The sequence below is a fragment of the Piliocolobus tephrosceles genome, chromosome 15, assembly GCF_002776525.5.
Source record: "Piliocolobus tephrosceles isolate RC106 chromosome 15, ASM277652v3, whole genome shotgun sequence".
In the NCBI taxonomy this organism is placed as follows: domain Eukaryota; kingdom Metazoa; phylum Chordata; class Mammalia; order Primates; family Cercopithecidae; genus Piliocolobus; species Piliocolobus tephrosceles.
Genome location: NC_045448.1, coordinates 94,985,503 through 95,004,654, shown reverse-complemented (window position 1 = coordinate 95,004,654; position 19,152 = coordinate 94,985,503). Strand labels below are relative to the sequence as shown.

The 19,152-nt window shown below is 40.5% G+C and overlaps 1 protein-coding gene across 4 annotated transcripts in view; it reads right to left on the bottom strand.

Moving 5' to 3' along the window:
• Positions 1 to 5,552: 5,552 nt before the first annotated feature.
• NPHP1 (nephrocystin 1) overlaps positions 5,553 to 19,152 on the bottom strand; it is a 69,634-nt gene continuing 56,034 nt past the window's right edge. For 2 of the 4 annotated variants that reach the window (XM_023190383.2, XM_023190384.2), the window contains exons 17-20: positions 13,567 to 13,679; positions 11,068 to 11,141; positions 7,528 to 7,572; positions 5,553 to 5,958 (exon numbers count right to left, since the gene is read on the bottom strand). In XM_023190383.2, the coding sequence (XP_023046151.1) occupies positions 5,686 to 5,958; positions 7,528 to 7,572; positions 11,068 to 11,141; positions 13,567 to 13,679 (505 nt within the window). In that variant the 3' untranslated portion in view covers positions 5,553 to 5,685. Of the gene's footprint in view, positions 5,959 to 7,081; positions 7,218 to 7,527; positions 7,573 to 11,067; positions 11,142 to 13,566; positions 13,680 to 19,152 lie in introns of all 4 variants that reach the window. The other 2 variants (XR_004228488.1, XM_023190385.2) reach the window with 2 other exon arrangements.

Genomic DNA, 19,152 nt, shown 5'->3' with positions numbered 1-19,152 from the left:
GTGGATCTCAAACCAGACTGATCATCCCTTTTCTCCAGGCTATGGAAACTAGGAAGTGAAGGAGACCCTAATCCCACCTGCCAACCCCAATCTCACCTACACCACCTTGTTTACAGGATTAATCCAAGCAAAGCAGAGATTTCTCCATGAATCCCACATCTTGCCACCTCTCTTAAAGGTTGCAAATAAGCACTATGACACTCTTACAGGCTGTAGGATACCTTTGACTTGCCCATGGACAACATGGCATAGTAGGAAAAGCTTAAGAAAGAAGAAAAACAACCTTCTTAGGCTCATATCTATGAAATGGAGATAATAATACAACCCATAACCCCTTAGTCTCAAGTTGAGAGGCCCTGAGCCACCTCCACCTTCTGAAGCAATTAGCATATTAAGAAATGAAGATATGCCTTGGTCCTCTGGCTAAAGACCAGGGTTTTCATTTTCCTCCTCTGCTGTGCACTTCTTGTGACTGTGTCTATCTTCGGGACCAGTGTGTGTGTTGGGGTTTGGGTGGGCGGGGAGCGAGGAGAGAGAGAGAGAAAGAGAGAGAGAGACAAAGGTAACAACTATTCCCTGCATGCTTTTAGGATCATGGTTCCTCTGGTCAGAGACAAAGGTTCCCCTTTCTCAGAGTTCCAGGTACCTGCCTGGCTGCTACTTCCACTGCCACCATCACTGTCACTTGATTGCCCAGGGGCTGAGGAAGGAAAGAATAAACAAACAAACAAAACACAGAGATTTTCCATACTCCCTCTGAGTCTTTGGGGCTCTCTTTCCCATTCCTCAGACCAGAAACAGGGATTCTTTTAGAGATGTCTTTGTCTGCATCCTGTGTACAGTTCTGGGTTTCAGGTGGTCTCTGACCCTGGCTGAGAGGTACCAGAGGAAAGAAAATGGGAAACTCACCAACAGCTTAGTAGTGTTTTGAATTCTGGTTTCCTTCCAAAATATCAGTGATGAAAGGAACTTATTACCTTAGGAAGTGAGAAGTTGAGAGGTAATAATGGCTTCTGGTGAGACTTCATCCAGTGACTTGAACAATGACACTCAAGGTGGAGGTGATGTTACCAAGAGAGAAGTATATGAAGGCTGGGTAGCAGAAACACCAGAGGTCCACTACAGTAGCCTCCCACTGTAGAAGTAGGAGCAGAGCTCTCCCCTTTTCTGCTGCAAGAACACACATGTTCACTGGTTCTGGCCTGCTAGACACAACTAGATTGCAACTATTATTTCTACAAATCAAGGTCTCTTTAGCTGTCAAATGGAGTAGATAGAATGCACACACTGATAGACTCAGGAAGACCCTGTGATTAATGTTCGTAGCCATGAGGCAGAACTGAGTCTGGTTTCTTGTGTCCCTGGAGTTGGGCAAGTACAGAACAGCTGCCAGGAAAAACGAAGGACTCAATGGGATAATGTCTGGGTCGGTCATCCAGAGATTCCTACCTGGAGAAGAGCTCAGAAAGCATGGAGACCTTTTTATTCCCCAAAATGGTCTCTTTGAAAGGACAAAGTTCTGCAAAGTTAATCTTTTCTGGCAAAGTCAGATGCAAATGAGCAGGTTAAGGTCCAATCTGTCTTACAGAGTATCAGAAAAGGGCTAAATGACAGACACACTATCAAAGTCCCAAGTGTGAGCTGTATTCCATTAATGATTTTTCATAATGCTGCACACAGACCTGCACACCTCATTCAGTATCAGCCGTCACTGAGCAGAATATCCTCAACCTCCATTTTCCTGCCTATGAGACAGTATAGCCCATAGCCTTTCACTTGCCATTCACCTACCATTTTTTTGAGACAGGGTTTCCCTGTCCCCCAGGCTGGAGTGCAGTGGGAAGATCACAAGTCACTGCAGGCTCAACCTCCTCAGCTCAAGTAATCCTCCAACTCAGTCTCCCGAGTAGCTGGAACTACAGACCTGCGCCACCATACCCGGCTAATTTTTGGATTTTTTGTTGAGATGGGGTCTCATCATGTTGCCTAGGCTAGTCTTGCATGCCAGGGTTCAAGCACCCTGCCTGCCTTGGCCTCCCAAAGGTGTGAGCAACTGTGTCTGGCCCATTCACTTATCTTTATACCCATCCTTCTTTATCCGAATTGACTTGGTTACTGCATTCAAATATCAGAATTCAGAGAGCAAGTTTGAGTTTTGAGGGATACGGTGTTACCAAATCCATGTGTCCTTGAGTTTCAGGTAGTAAATGTGGCAGTTCAAATAGTGAGGGGATTCATTTGAAAATCTATTTAAATCTAACTGGTCCCCAACAACAGAAAGTGGCGTTGGGAGAGGGAGAGTGAGGATAGGAAGGAATACCTGTACACTTACCATTGACTTCGTGCCTGCCACACGGCCACTAACAGCCCTGGCCATAGTACTGCTGGAACTAGTTTTTGTGTTTGGGTGATTTCTGTCCACCTCATGTATTGTAAGGGCAGAGATCTTGCCAGGATTGTTCTCACTCTGTCTTCAAAGCCCAATGCTGTGCCTGGAGCATGGCAGGTGCTCAACACTTATTAAGTAAATGAGGAATGGACAATTGTAACACTTAGATGCAAAGTGCCCTAAGTAAGGTTCTTTCTCTGCCTCTTTGAGGAAACAGATCACAGCAGCTAGGTGACAGCTGTCTTTGATCACCTCCACACCCCAAGAAGGCCTCCCAACTTAGAATGCTTCACACAAGAGGAAGCTGAGGCAATTCACAGCAAAGGATATCCTATAATGCTGCAAATTGAAAAAGCCCTCAACTGGCAGAGGACACTGCTGGCTTCCTCTGTTAAACTGATAGTTTCCCAACTGCTACCGGGTTGGCAAGTCAAACTTGCTCCATTTTTACACAGGGTTATGTATTTCAACTGGTTTTATGTGAGTTGCTCTGGCCTTGCATATTAGATCCTACACATTGAAGACAGACTCTACCTGCTCTTTAATATCTGCCTTTGACCCTAGACTTTCATTCCAAGCACCCAGGCAAGCGAGTTGCAACATTTTTCACCTCTGCAGACCTGAGGGATATGACACTCAACCAATTAAGAGGTTGGGAGGGTGGGGAGGAGTGGGCCACATAGTTTACAGCTCAGACACCCCGCCCTGCCCGCCCTCCCATGGTTCGGGTGTGGTGACGGTCACTCGGCAAAGGTCTGCTGGTCACCCTGCTGCTGCCCGCCCCCTACAACTTACTATTAATTCAGTGAGTTGCTGAAGTCATTCTCCTTGACACAGACCCATGAGGACTCATTTCCAGGATGTTTTTGGCTCCCTGACAACCTTTTCCTGTTTTGGAAGCCAGTAAATGGCATTTAAAGTTACGGATATTTTGTTGTTTGAAAAAAAAAAAAAAAAAAGATTCCACTGACTGAAGAGAAGGTGGAGTCTCTTAATGGCAGAAATGCCCACACCCCGGGTCTCTCCCTTCCATATGTACCTCACTTTCTGGCCTAAGCTTCACTTAAGCTTTTTCTCTGGTGCTCCCATACTTTCCTAATGTGTCAGAAACTATGAAGTTGTCCACATTTGTCAGCTCATGACGCTTCTCAAATGAACATGGAAGACAGTCTTGGAAAATGCATTCTAAAAAAAGCCTTCTCTTCCTTCATGTTGTACATGCACTCAAAGAAATGCACTAGCATTTTCTTTCACTCAAAATGCCCCACCCCTGGCTTAACACTAAGAATAAGCCAAATGGTTAAAAAAAAATAAAAAGATGGCCAAGCATGGTGGCTCTGAAATCCCAGCACTTTGGGAGACTGAGGCAGGAGAATTGCTTGAGTCCAGGAGTTCGTGACCAGCCTGGGCAACATAGTGAGACCCTGTTTCTACAATAAAAAACATAAAAATTAGCCAAGCATGGTGGCACGTGTGTGTGCTCTCAGCTACTCAGGAGGCTGAGGTGGGAGATCACCTGAGCCCGGGGAAGTCGAGGCTACAGTGAACTGTGATTGCACCACTGCACTACAGCCTAGGTGACAGAGTGAGACCTTCCTCAAAAAATAAATAAATAAAAATAAAAAGGTGGAGCTTAGAAATTAAAAGTCATTTCTACAAAGAAATGACTTTCACAGTAAGGCGTGACATGGGCTCATGTTCTTTCAAAAACAGGACGGCCGGGGACTAAGAGTAAGAGGAGGCAACTCAATAGGAGTAGGAAAAAGTCTCTGGCCACACTTACCACCTCCATTTGAAAAAATGAAACTATCTCCCTGGGAGCAGGAGCTGGGGAGGGCCACGGGGCTAGAGAAGTGGGAGCACCACTTTGTAAGTGTGCCCCGGCAGCTGATGGGCAAAAGGAAGGTGTTTGCCACACTCAACTTTGTATTGTGTGGTTGAGGGCAGAAGGGCACGCACAGGGAGAGATCTCCTGAAATGAGTTCCTGGAGAATGAAATCTCTTTTCCAAGGCTCAGTCTCACTTGTCACATTTGTGGCTGGGAACCCTTTCTTTTTTTTGAGACGGAGTTTCGCTCTTGTTGCCTAGGCTGGAGTGCAATGGTGCAATCTTGGCTCACTGCAACCTCCGCCTCCCAGGTTCAATTCTTCTGCCTTAGCCTCCCAAGTAGCTGGGATTACAGGCACGCACTACCACACCCAGCTAATTTTGTGTTTTTAGTAGAGCTGGTGTTGACCAGGCTGGTCTCGAACTCCTGACCTCAGGTGATCCACCCACCTTGGCCTCCCAAAGTGCTGGGATTACAGGCGTGAGCCACTGCACCTGGTCTGGAAACACTTTCATACCATGTTAATTTCTGAGACTGGGGCTCAAGGTAAATTTAGGTTAAGGGTTTAGGATAAGTTAGCTAGGATAGCCCAGAAGTTTCATAATATGACAGATCTCTAAAAATAAATGGCTCTTTTAAGACAGCATGCCATCAAAAGAAAGTACCTCTAATGGGATTCTAATTATTTAGGTTAAACTCTTTCTCATGTTTTATTTTCATATGGAATTCTAAAAGGTTTGCACTGATGAGGCAGAACATCTTAGGCTGTAGAAAATTATACACGGTATCTTTACTTGGAATATTAGCTATGCCACTTATTAGCTGTGACCTTAGGCAAATTACTTCACCTATTTGGCCTTCAGCAGTAATTAAAAAAAAAAAACAGTACCTATCTCCTATAGCAGGTGTGAGGATTAACTGGGTTAATGAGAAATGCTTGGGCACACAGTAGGTGCTCAATAATGCAGGCTGTTACTATTTATCACTAAAAGGAAAGACTTGGGACATTTTACCAGCAGTCACAAGTTTATGTGAAATGCAACAAAACCTGAGTACCTCATCCTTCTTCTCTGAAAGGGTGAATCAACTCCAGTCTCCAGTGCCTGAAAGTTTGTTTTTGTTCTTTTGACAGAGCACTTATTTTCTTGATTTGAAAAGGCAAAAGTGATTCTGCTTTTGTACTTAATTAGGGTAAATCACATTCAAGTATCAGACTGAATTAAGTGATACAACTTTCTCAAATGGATCACTTTAACTTCCTCTTCATTGAACAAGATACATTTTATTAACACTCATAAATTTAAATATTTTGGATACTAGACCCTTATCAGTTACATGGTCCGTAGAAAGAAAAGAGTAAAACCTAAGTTGTAAAGTGACAGTGATTTTTGGTTCCATCATTTTATTCACGTAATCGTGGAGGATCCATCTGATTCCGTGGGAAGCTGAGGGCTAGAGGCTGCCACTGTCACACTGCATTCTTTCTCATTTCACCCAAGAAGTCATAGGTCTGCTCTGAAAGGTCAAAAGGTTCGTGAAGTCCGTCTGGCGACAGCAGAGCTTGGAGGGCACCCTGGTTTTCTTGGTTTTGCTTAAGGAAGTCAGTGATAACTTTCCCTCGTGCAGTCTCAGACTCTTCGTCTGCCCACCTGAATGGGGGTAGGCGTGTGGAGTGGAGAAGTGGGAGCACGCAGTCGTGGTAAACCAGGAGAAACGTGGACTTCAGGAACTCTTTGTCTCTCTGGGAAAACACCACCCCCACAAATAACATCGTTATTTTTAAAGTGTTAAAGTCTATGAACTCTATTAACTAAAAGCCACCTAAGAGGTAGGATGGAGGGTGCCATTAGTGCCTGGCAGGTATCGGCTCTGAGCCAGCTGCTCAGGCAGGACATGGCACTTCAGAAGTGGAAGCGAGCAAGAGTTACACAGAGTACAGTGGAGCAGTTCTCCCTGAGAGCCTCTACGTGGCTCCACGAGACCAGGGTGTCTCCTAAGCTCCATGGAGGGTGTCTCACACATTCTGTCAAGGTGTTGCAGTCTAATTTTGGTGACACCAGTGTGGTTACAGGTAAATATAACTAAAACAATGCCAAGTCAGCTGTACCTACTTACTGACAGCATATCAGAGATAACTGTCACGTTATCTAAGAGAATTGTAGCAGGTGTTCTGCATAGGATCCAGAGTTGTTGGCTTATTTCCAGCAATGCCTGGGATGAACGTTGAGGGGTCCTTTGGTGATGAGGATGTCAGACCCTTCCCAGATAAGAATGGTGCAATAGCTGTACCCATGTCTACCCCCGATGCCCACAGGCCATGGTGGGAATCTCAGAGAGCACAGCAAGCTGAGGGCAGAGCTGTCTACAGGCAGCAGAGTCCACACAAAGATATCATCCATTCCACCACACATGTCCACATGAGGGCAATGTCTACAGGCCCAAGGCTGCTGTACTAGAACAGCACTAAGCCTGACAGTTTTGGCAAAGTCACATGTATGTAGATGGTACTGATCAAATGGAGGCTGAAATAAGGATACAATGTATAAACTGTTTCCCAATTTTTAGGGTTTTCAGCTCATTTGCAATTTCATTTTCCTTGTAGATAATGAATACTTTAGATTGGGATTGGTAAAGTATAGACGGTGGGCCAAATGTGGCCTGCCACCTCTTTTCATAAATAAAGTTTTATAGGAAAACAGACACATTTGGTCATTTACATATTGTCTGTGGCTGCTTTTGTGTTACAACACCAGAGCTGAGTAGTGTGACAGAGACTATAAGACCTGAAAGGCCAAAAAGATTTTCCATCTGGCCCTTCCCATTTGCCAAATCCTCTGGATGAGAGCAGTCAAACCACTACTCACTGATTAAAGCAAGTTCAGATTGGTAATGACCATGATTTTATAGCAATGTAAGCAGGAGCAATGCATTGTTTTCAATATATGGTACAGCTCAGGCCATTTTTTTTTCCTTCTCTCTACCTGATACAGGCTTTGAGAGCTAGAGAAGTTTTTTAAAATAAAAGAAATTTCATATACAATTGAGAGACTTTGGCTTAGAAACTTCCCCTTTATTTAAATAAAACTCAGTAATCTGAAATGGCTGTCCTGAACAAGTGTTCCTTCTCACATTAGTTAATGATCATGCATAACCCTCTTGGAATGTGTTTTTGCAGCCATAATGAAACAGTTTCCCTGGTTAAGAGGGATTATGACTATGGCTACTTTTGCTAAAAAAGAGACATTATTAGAATGGGCAAGCAAACACCAGGTGCTGCAAATATGAAGTTCAGTGTGGAAAATCATATTACCTTCTCTGATCTTTTTAACATACTTTCTTTTTCAGCCCATGAACTCTAAAGAGCAAACAGAAATATTATATTAGTCCAAGTAGTAATAAGTCCTCACAACACTTCTGCAACTTTACTCTGTAAATAAACTTATGGACAGAGTTAAAAATGCTGTACAGATTCTACACAAGCAAGAAGTGAATCTGTAATCAGGCATCTATTGCAAACGACCCAGCACCAGAATGACTAGGAAGATGTATCTGTGAAAGACGATGTAGAAACCCATAATTATAAATCAAAACCAACTTGAGAATAGAATAAGTGAAACACTAACACATTCATGCAAACTATACAAACACAGCACCTGAATAATAAAATAGTATTAAGCTTTCCAAGTAAGACAGTAATGAAAATAGAAAACATTGCCAAATACCAAACTTTTCTAAAATTATCTCTGTCATGATGATGACAATGGTCAGAATGAGACAAATTGAAGTACAATTTTGTAAGTAAATATTTCTAATCTGTCCACAAGGCTTCACAGAAACTTCCTTAAGTAAATAAAAACCCCAGAGTTAAATTAGTCCCACAAAAGTATGAATTTAAGACTTTCGCTGTGCCAGTTCCTGGCAAACCGAACGCGTGGGTGGAATATGACCAGTCTCACGACTGCCTGTTCCAGGGTCTGGGTTCTGTGCATGTCGGCAGATATCCTCCTGTTGGCACCTGATATCATAGGTAACCTGAAAGCAACAGACCTTTTTCGGCAGGGAGGCCCTGGGATGAATATAACATATGGCACCAATAAGGAGATTCTCCATAAAATAAATGATGCATTGACAGAGTGTTTCTCAGCAGGAGATAACAGACTATGCCACTCATGAGAACATTTTGGAATGTTCATACCTATTACCACATGAGGGGACTATGGTCCTCCACCCTATTAACCGCTGTGCCTATGGGTCCTTAAGAGTTTGAAGAGGATCCTTACAGAACCGGAGTGTTTTACTAAACAGGCCAAGTGTCATTCTTATTATTATTAAAATGTCATCCACAAACTGAACTGTGCTAGGTAAGTAAACACTAGGAGGCTCACATGCTGTACATTTTAAATTTTATTAGCTTGGTGCAAAAATAATTGTGGTTTTTGCTACTACTTTTATGGCAAAAACCGCAGTTCTTTTGCACCAACCTAATAATACGGCTTAACGTGAATATCACTTAGCAAATTTAGACTTAGTGTTTGGTAAAATTTGTCTGTTTTTGTTAGTTACATGTCAATGTCCTACCTTATTTTTCATTAAGCCACCAGCAAACAGTAGGATGTTTCACTTAGAGTAACTCATCTGGGAATAGCAAACATGTTACGGGACACTATTACCTCCCAAGATCCACTTCCTTTCTTCTGGAAAAAGAAGACTATACCTCCTTTGAAGTTAAATGGACTGTATGACTGGTTCTGGCCAATGCAATCTGAGCAGAAGTGGCCCAGGCCCCTTTGGAGCAAAGGCAGTAAAAGCCCAAGAACAACTCTCCATTCTTCCTCTTCTGAAGGGAAACTGGCAACAGAGGTCGCTACTTGTTCCAGATGGTGCTGTGAGACAGTGGAGGCTCCACCAGCCTGTACCCTTGGGTGACTGTGGAGCAGCGTCTTCCACTGATCTATGCTGGATACATACCATGGGTGGGAGATAAAACTGTGCTAACCACCACAGCACAGCCGAGCTTCTCCTAAGTAACACACTATGCCACGGAGAGGAGGCGGCTCATGAGTGTAGAAACCACCACTTTCTTTTTTAAAATTATCATTATACAAATAACTCAATGTGAAAAAATTAAGAAAATGTAGATAAAATAATCCAAGATCCAGAGGTATTCACTGATGCCTCTCTGGAATATATTCTTCCAAATCTTTTCACAGGCAGGTATATAAATATGTATATATTTATACTTATTATGGCTCAAATGGGGTCTTTTCGCTAAATAACATGTGCACAACTTCACCCACATGCCTTCAAGCAGCCTGTGGCACATTCCAGGTGCACCCAGAGCTGACCTGCAGGGACAGCACTGACTGGTTCACTGCTGAGCTCCATGGCTGGCCAGGTCACTGCACGTCTCTGAGCTGTCTGCTCATCAGGGAAATGCAGATTTTAGACTAGATTAGGATTCCTAAGGTTCTTCCTAAGAACAAGGTGCAGATTCCTGACTGTTACATACCTAGGGAAATATTCCTTTGGCCAGCACAGTGCCTTATATTAATACATAGTGGGCTCTTGTGAAATCTTTGTTGAATGAATCAGTGTATATATATGTTCTGTATAATGAATAATTATTATGAAACTAATGACTTTATAGAAGAAAGAGAAATTCTGCATTATCTAGCTATAGTGCTAGATGAACCTATCTAAAATTAGAGGACATCATATGCACCATGAACATTTTCTTAAACATCTCTGTTGAAAATTGTCATTATTACTATTGAAAACCCCCAACCCAGCCAAGTTAGCATATGAACTGGTTTCAAAGTCTAATAAGAATCTTTGGAGATGACTGAGCCCTACTTCCATTTCTGCTGTCAGGCCCATATGGCCTCTTTTTTAGCAGCAGGAGTCACCCTCTAATATGCTCACCTCCCTCCTGCATATGTTCTGCCTCTTTGCACTTGGCAGAGCTTGCCTAAAGAAGAAACTTTCCTGGGTCACCCACCACCTACCACTGCCCTCAGCCTCACACCGAGACTCAGGCTTACCTTGCCCATCTACCAACCACTCCCTTACTTGCATCTGACATGCCAAGCTGGACTGTCAGCTCTATTCCTTCCTGCCTCAAATATCTGCTCATGCTAACCCTTCCACCTGCAATGTCTTCACCCCCATCTCAGCAGGTCAAAATCCTCTTGGCCCTGGCCTTTATTAGGTTCTCTCATTCAGGACCTCTCTAATGAAACATAATTTGGATCCTTCTTTGCTGCCTTCTTTAAATCTTCAAGGTCCTGGGTTATACCTCCCCCATGGTACTTGTGATGTTACGTGTTATCTGCCTTGCATGCATACAGCTCTTCTACTTATTGACCCTGATGTATTAGGCTAAACCATATGAAACTGCCACTTAGAGAGGCCAAAAATGGCTGAAAATTAGAGATTTCATGTGATTTAACACCCAGCAGTTATTTCAGACAGCAACAGCACATATGGAATGAAATTAAAGTTGATGTGCATGCCCTGATTCTCCCCTGGAAATTCAATTGATTTATCTTACAGACCATTTTGGATTTTTGCTCTTGGGACACAATCAATCAAGGAAAAAATGGGCATAAGATTACAATCGTGTACATAGCAGGCACTCCATCTGCTACCTGGGTCAGGGAAGGCAGCCCTTGGGAATTCATGCTAAGATGGGAAAGATGAGGACTGAGTTAACTAGACAATGGACAGGGATTGGGAGACATCATCCTAGTAACAAAAAAAGGGCCTAGACCAAATGATAGAACTCATTAACACAGAGTGTGTAACTGCTTTCATAAGCCAGCAGGTTTCCACCGCAATGCATGCTACCCACCCTGAGGGCATCCATCACGTCAGGCTGCTCCAAGAGCATGGGGAAGGTGGCCAGCATGGGATGGCTAATTAAATCTGAAATGCAAAACAACAGAAAGAATTTTATGCAAACTTCACTCAATGGATTTTATTGCAATAGACACAAAAATATGCAGATGAAGATTATTGTGCCAAATGATTTCTTGGTAACACATTCTACACACTTTGACTTCTATGAGAGCTCAAAGCTGTCCCTTCAACCATCATTTGCCCCTATACCCATATCCTGGTGAGTTCCTGTATCAAATTAATGGAGCTTTTAGAGTGAGGGCAAGGAGGCTCTGAACAGAGTAAGACTAGAAAATTTTGTTCTGTGTTTTTCTTCAACTTCTCTTTCTTCCTTATGGCTGTGGCATGGTAAAAGGAATCTTCCTTCCCCTTAGAGGTAGCCCTGCTCTTGGGAGACTGAGCAGAAACCAGGAAGCATTGGGGGAAAGGACGCAGAGGGACTGCGGCTCAGGTCTGATTCCAGTCCACCAGGGCTCAGGGAAGGACCCAAACTTGTGTCTGGAGCTGGCAAACAGTAGTAGGTGAAACTGGAAGAATTAAGAATTGAGGATTCTGGCCATATGACCAAACACAGCAGGGGAGAATATTGACATTTCATAGTAGATAATGGCACATGAAAATTCTGTGCAAAGAAGCACACCAGGAAAGACATGTCTTAGTCTGTTTGCACTGCTGTAGTGGAATACCTGAGACTGGGTAACAGAAACAAAGGAAAATTATTTCTCAAAGTTCTGGAGGCTGGGAAATCCAAGATCAAGGTAATGGCATTTAGTGTCCGGTAAGGGGCATCTTACAACATCCTCCAGAGGGGAGGAACACTGTGTCATCATGTGGCTGAAGGCAAAACGGTAAGTGAGACAAATTCCCTTGTCAAGCTCTTCTGTAAGAGTCTCTAATCCCATTTATAAGGCAACAGCCCTCATGGCCTAATCACCACTCAAAGGCCGCACTTTTCATATGTTACACTGGTAACATACGAATCTTAGATGGGACACATTGAAACCAGAGCAGACACTTTTGAAATGGCAAGGGCAAGGTATTCTATAATCTGGTGTCCTCAGTAGAGAAAAATTCATTCTTTAGATATTATTAGGATATTTTATTCTAATGATTAAATTCAAACGAAGTCAACAATTCTGAGTAAACTTCTTACCTATTGGGAAAACTAACAAGCCTTATCCTCTTTAAGAAGTCATATCATTCATGAAGTTTCTCAAGAGTCATCAAAATGAATTCAAAGGCAATGGTGATTAAAAGGCTTATCTGTCCTCCCCCTTAGAGTTATAATGATTCCTTGGGAACTTTCTGTGCTTCTCTGCCTTTGAGTTCCACTTCTACCTATGTATCCAGGTGATAAGTCCCTGGGAGAGGACTTCTACCTATGAATGTTATTTGTCCACAAGCGCTAAGCCTCTCACTCACTCTGCTCCATCCGTACTGGCCTGCCTCAATTTCAAGCCCTCCAACACATGCACGTCTTCTTTCCTTGGGTCTTCAGACATGCTGGCCACTCTACCCAGAAAGAATCCTTCCCCACACACTTCCCTCATAGGTCTAATTCCTCTCTCACATCTTTTGTTAAATATTACTCACTCAAAGAAGCCTTTCCTTGCCCTACACATTAATCAAGTCTTCCCAGTGCATGCTCTCGTTGCATATTTTCCTTCACAGCACTTACTTGAAAAAGGTAGAATGGATTATTCATGTAATTATGTGTTTGAGGTCTGGGGCGCCTATGCCTGTCTCATTCACCGCTGGGCCTAGCATAATATCTGGCACATTACCAAGTACTCGGTACATATCTGGTTACTGATTTACTTAATTGAAAGAAGAGCCAATAAAATTAAACCATTTTTCTTTTTGGAGGCAATTATTATAATACATGCATTTCTCTTTGTAGGTTCAATCACGTATGGCAACTCATTGATTTTTAAAATTAATTTTTAACATTTTACTTGGTAAAAATTTCAAATGTACAAAAAAGTTTCAAGAATAAAGACAGTACATAGGACACCCAAATACTCCGTATCTGGATTCACCAATTTAAACTAATCCATTTGATACTTACACTTCATGCACTAAGGACCAGCTATTTTGGTTGAGTTTGGTTTCTCTTCAAAATGATGATGTGCACACCAAACACATGGGAAAAAACAGATTACTCAGAGACATTAAGGGAAAATGTGCCTATATCTGACTTGGAATCTCAAAACTCTAGAATTTGAAATGTGAAAATGCATATGTTTGAAAGAACTGAATATGTGTTGAATTCACAAAGCTCAATGCTTTGGATCCGAGGATGTCCCATAAGTAACGTATTAACATCAATGCTGTTCTAAATATTTTATTCCAAAAGTCACAATCAGAAACAGAAGATACAAGATGGTACAGGTTACATTTACTCAGAGTATGAAGTATTACTGCACAAAAGGAAATGGCAAAGCCCACTTACCAGTACTTTGCAAGCTCATCCTGTCTTTCAGGAGCACATCTCCAAGAATTTGTCGATAAAATATCAACAAGTGAACAGAACACATACTTCCAATTAATGTTTCTGGCAGTAGACTATTAAAGAAGAAAAAAATGTATTCATTAGACAATCCCCTACAATCCAACCTATAATGTTTTGATGTATATTACTTTAATAAATAGTCCCAAATTTTGCTTCATTACTGGAACACATTTTTAACTATTTAAAGAAAAATTTCTACTACAAGCAGGCCACATTATATTTCAGATAACTTTTTTTATTTGTTTACACTTTCAAGTCTCAACTCTGTGTTGCCATTTTTGTGCTTCCATGTTAGCATATATATACTGATGTTAAATGTCAAATAAAAAAGGGAAGCCACTAATTATATGTTTTGGAAAGAAGGGGACTAGTCAGTTACAAGCTTAAACAAGGGCATGTGGCTGCCATGCCTGATTTGGTGAATGCAGAGGAAATACAAATTCAGGCTGTTCACAGTACTGGGTGGAACATGGCAGACCTGGAATAAGTCCTGACTTTGTCACTTCTTAGCTATGTGACTTTAAATTAATTAAGTAATCTGTTTGTGCTTTGGTTTCCTCATTTATTGGATACCAATAGTAATACTTGCATTTCAGAAGGTTACTAAAGGGATTAAAATGAAGTAAGTGTGGGCTGGGCACGGTGGCTCACACCTGTAATCCTAACACTTTGGGAGGCCGAGACGGGTGAATCACTTGAGGTCAGGAGTTCGAGACCAGCCTGGCCAACATGGTGAAACCACATCTCTGCTGAAAATACAAAAATTAGCCAGGTGTGGTGGTGGGCACCTGTAATCCCAGCTACTCAGAGGCTAAGGCAGAAGAATCCCCTGAACCTGGGAGGTGGAAGTTGCTGTGAGTCGAGATCGTGCCACTGCACTCCAGCCTGGGTGACACAGCAAGACTCTGTCTCAAAACAAAACAACAACAACAACAACAAATGAAGTAAGTACAGAGTGCTTAATGTAGTGTCTGGTATATAGTAAGGGCTAAAAAATAGAAAATAATTCAATATTGAAGTTAAATTGGTATCAGTTTAAAATAGATTGCTATAACCTTAGGATGTTATATGTAATATCAAGTTAAGTTGGTATTAGTTTAAAATAGATTGTTATAACTTTAGGAGGTTATATGTAATACCATGGTAACCACAAAGAAAATAACTATAGAATATTTTCCAATGGAAAGTAAAAGGGAATCAAAATTTGTCACTATGAAAAATCAAACACAAAGGAAATCAGTGAGGGAGGAAATTAAGAACAAAAAAAGCTATAAGATAAGAAGGAAATGAGTAATAAAATGGCAAAAGTAAGTCCTTCTCTACTAGTAATCACTTTAAATGTAAATAAATTCGACTCCTCAATCAAAAGATATAGATTGGCAGGATGCACTAAAAAAGCAAGATTTAATTATATGCTCTCTATAAGAGACTCACTTTAGACTTAGGACACTCATGGGTAGAGAGTGAAAGAACAGAAAAAAAATATTTCACGTAAATAGCAACCAAAAGTGAACATGTTTAGCCATACTACTATCAGACAAAATGGACTCCAAGCCCCCCAAAAAGTTACAAGAGACAAAGAAAGATATTGTACAATCATAAAACAGTCAATTCACAATATACAACAATTATAAACATATATGCTGCAAACATCAGTGCTCCTAAATATATGAAGCAAACACTGACAGAATTGAAGGGAGCAATACACAGATCTATAATAATAGAGAAAATTTCAATATCCTACTTTTGATAAGGTATAGAACAATGAAACAGAAAATCAATTACACTGTAGACTAATTGGATCTAGCCGACATTTACAAAACCCTCTACCCAGCAACAGCAGAATACACATTTTTCTCAAGTGCACATGAGATAATTCTCCAGGAAAGACCATATGTTGAGTCACAAAGTAAGTCTTAATAAATTTAAAAAGACTGAAATCATACAAAGTATCTTTTTTCAATCATAATGAAATGAAACTAGAAATCAAAAGCAGAAGGAAAACTGGAAAACACATAAATACGTGGAAATTAAACACACTCAAACAACCAATGGCTCAAAGAAGAAATCTCAAGAGAAACTAGAAAATTTCTTGAGAAATGAAATGAAAACTCAACATATCAAAACATAAGATACAGTGAAAACAGTCCTAAGAGGGAAATTTATAGATATAAATACTTACATTAAAAAAGAAGGAAGAGCTCAAGTCACCAACCTAACTTTATGCCCTAAGGAACCAGAAGAATAAAACTAGCAGAAGGAAAGAAATAATAAAGATTAGGTCAGAGATAGACAAAATAAAGAATAGAAAAACAACAGAGAAAATCAACGAACGCAAGAGTCTGTTCTTTGAAACGAGGAACAAAATTGAGAAATCTTTACTGAGAATGACTAAGGAAGAAAGACTCAACTAAAATCAGAAATGAAAGAGGGGATATTACTATTGATTTTATAGAAATAAAAAATGCGTAAGAGAGTACTATAAACAGTTGCATGCCAACAAGCTGGATAACCTAAATGAAATAGGCAAATTTCTAGAAACACACAACCTAATAAGGCTGAATCACAAAGAAAGAGAAAATCTCAATAATAAGTAAGGAGATTGAATCAGTAATAAAAAAAATCTCCTGATAAAGAAAAGCCCAGCATCAGATGGCTTCACCGGAAAATTCTACCAAACCTTTAAAGAAGAATTAACACCAATTTTCCTCAAACTTTTCCAAACAACTGAAGAGGAATAAACACTATCAAACTCATTATGAGGTCAGAATTACACTGGTAAAAAAGCCAACAATACTACAAGAAAAAACAAAACAAGAAACTACAGGCCAATATTCCCAAATATTGATGCAAAATCCTCAACAAAATAGTGGTGAAGTGAATTCAACAGCACATTAAAAAGCTTGTACACCATGACTAAGTCAAATTTATTAATGAAATGCAAGGATGGCTCAACATTCAAAAATCAATCAACATAATATACTACATTAACAGAATTAAGTGGAAAAACCCACATTGTTTTCTCAATTGATGCTGAAAAAGCATAAAATTCGACACCCTTCCATGATAAAAACACTCAACAAACTAGGAATAGAAAGAAACTACTGCAACATAATAAAGGCCATATATGAAAAGCCAACAGCTAACATCATACTCAATGGTGAAACACTGAAAACTCTTCCTCTAAGATAAGGAACAAGACAAGGATCCTGCTCCTGCCACTTTTACTCAACATAGTAATGGAAATATTTTTCTAAAAAAAAGAAATATTTTTCTAAAAAAACAAAGTATCTTTGTTTGCAGACAAAATGATGTGGAAATATGTAGAATATATCTAGAAAACCCTAAATATTCCATGAAATATACTTTCAGAATAAATGACTAGCAAAGTTGCAGAATACAAAACCAACACGTAAAAATTGTTGTACTTCTCTACACTAACAATGAACAATTTGAAAAGGAAACTAAGGAAACAATTTACAATAGCATCAAAAAATCATCAGAAATTTAAAAATATAAAAAATTTCAATATTCAGATTTAAAAATAATCTGGAAACATGAAAAGTGAGTTATTTAAGACCCTCACACATGACATATAGTAAATACTCGGAATATATCATGCACAAGATTTAACCTTTGAAAGGACTCAAGAAAATATCTTAGATCATTCTAATATGTATTTCTAATACTATTTTTAGAAATATATAAACTCTGTCATTAAGCATGAAATAGGACCATATAGAAAATCTCAGAAACCTTACAAATGATACGTTGTCTTCTATCAAAAAGGAAGATGTCTTTGGGCTGAGAAAAACCACCGAAGATTTAAAAAGAGATCTTTTTGTAAATTAATCCTTTATCTTAATTCCTAAGATTATATTTTTAGAAGGGAAAATCATCACAGAGGTAATATTCAGTCTTCCAGCCTGCTGGAAGAGAACAGAATGAATGTGACCACTGTTCTGAGGTAAGAGCAATGGATTCCACGAGTAATTAAGTTTCCTGGAATTAAAGAGGTATCCTTGACCACTCTTTAAATCCTGAATTTCTAGAAACATCTAAAAATATAATACAGGTTCTCTTAGCACAGTTATATTGATATACAGCATTTGATACATAAAGTCAGAAACTGTCTTTTTCCATCCCGGCTACATTCTGATCCTGTATACATTTGACCTACATTTTAAAGACTGGAGGCAGGGGACCATTTCAGCTGCCTCAGTGTCACCACATGCTTTCTCAGGGATCAGGCTGTGATTCTGGGTTGTTCTAGGACCATGGACATGTTCATGAGCAGGGAACAGAACAACCTTAGTTCATGAACAACAGGTTCATGCTCTGCCCGTTGGTCCACGGTCCCACCGCACAGTGATTCAGCTGCATGCCCAGCTCAGGGCTCACGATGAGGAACAGCCATGGTTTTGCCAGGGAAAGGGGTGGGAACTTCCTTCCTTCTGCTTGGCCCTCTCCTTTTCTCATAGACCTGCCTGCTTTGCCTGGCAGGCATTGGTCCACCCAGTGTGGGCACTCCTTTCCTTCTGGCACCTTCTCACAACATGAAGCAACGCTGCTTGCCCTTTATTAGATTTTCTTTAGAGAAAGCATCTGATTTTCCCAAACTTAAGATGACTAGAAAGTTCTGGGCTGCTAAAGGTTAGCTGAATTAAGTAAGTAAAAATATCCTTCCCCCTGAATTCACATGTAGACCAGCAAATTCTGGTGGCAAATTTCAATGAACACAATGAATGGGCCTCAAGCATTCAAGCAACTAACATTATTACCTTATTTATTTTTAGCAACAATATAAGGAAAGCAAAAGAGAAAAAAAGATGGAATTTGTCAAAAAAAAAAAAAGGATAATGAATTTATAGCAAATTTACACACACACACACACACACACACACACGTAACCTACTTCTACAGATCAGGGTTTCTTGATATTCAGAACTCATGCACTGGAAATCTGAAGTCAAATTCAGGGCTTTCCCTCCTCAGGGGTTTATACACATGCCTTTGTTCAAATCACATCAGTTCAACCCTTTCGAAAACCAGCTCCAAAAGACAAATCTTGGTGAAACCGAAGCATCCATTTGCTCTCTTTTTCTTATGTTGACAAGGTCACCATGATCACAACTGACTCCACAAAACAAGACTGCCAGGACCCGTGAGCAGGACTCTGGTGCCATTGGTCTACACTGAATAATTCACATTTTCACAGGATTCCTGATATCCAAAAGATACACATGGGTAGGACTGCTGGCTGAGTCAAAGAGGGCAGTGTAAAGACAAACAGCAAGGGTACTGGGTAAAAATGGGCACTAATGCAAACTCTAACTAGGCTTTCTGCCCTTGGCCTTGCCTCCATTGTCTTATGTCCTTTGACATCATGGAAAGAGCCCTTGTCCTTTCTCCTTTGAGCAGCAAAGTTTGCATAAACAAAGGTGAAGTTTGTAAAGAAGGAAGGGTGAAGATGGAGGTAGGGCATGCCTTTGAAGGAGAGGAGGAGAAGGACTATTGGTGTCATTA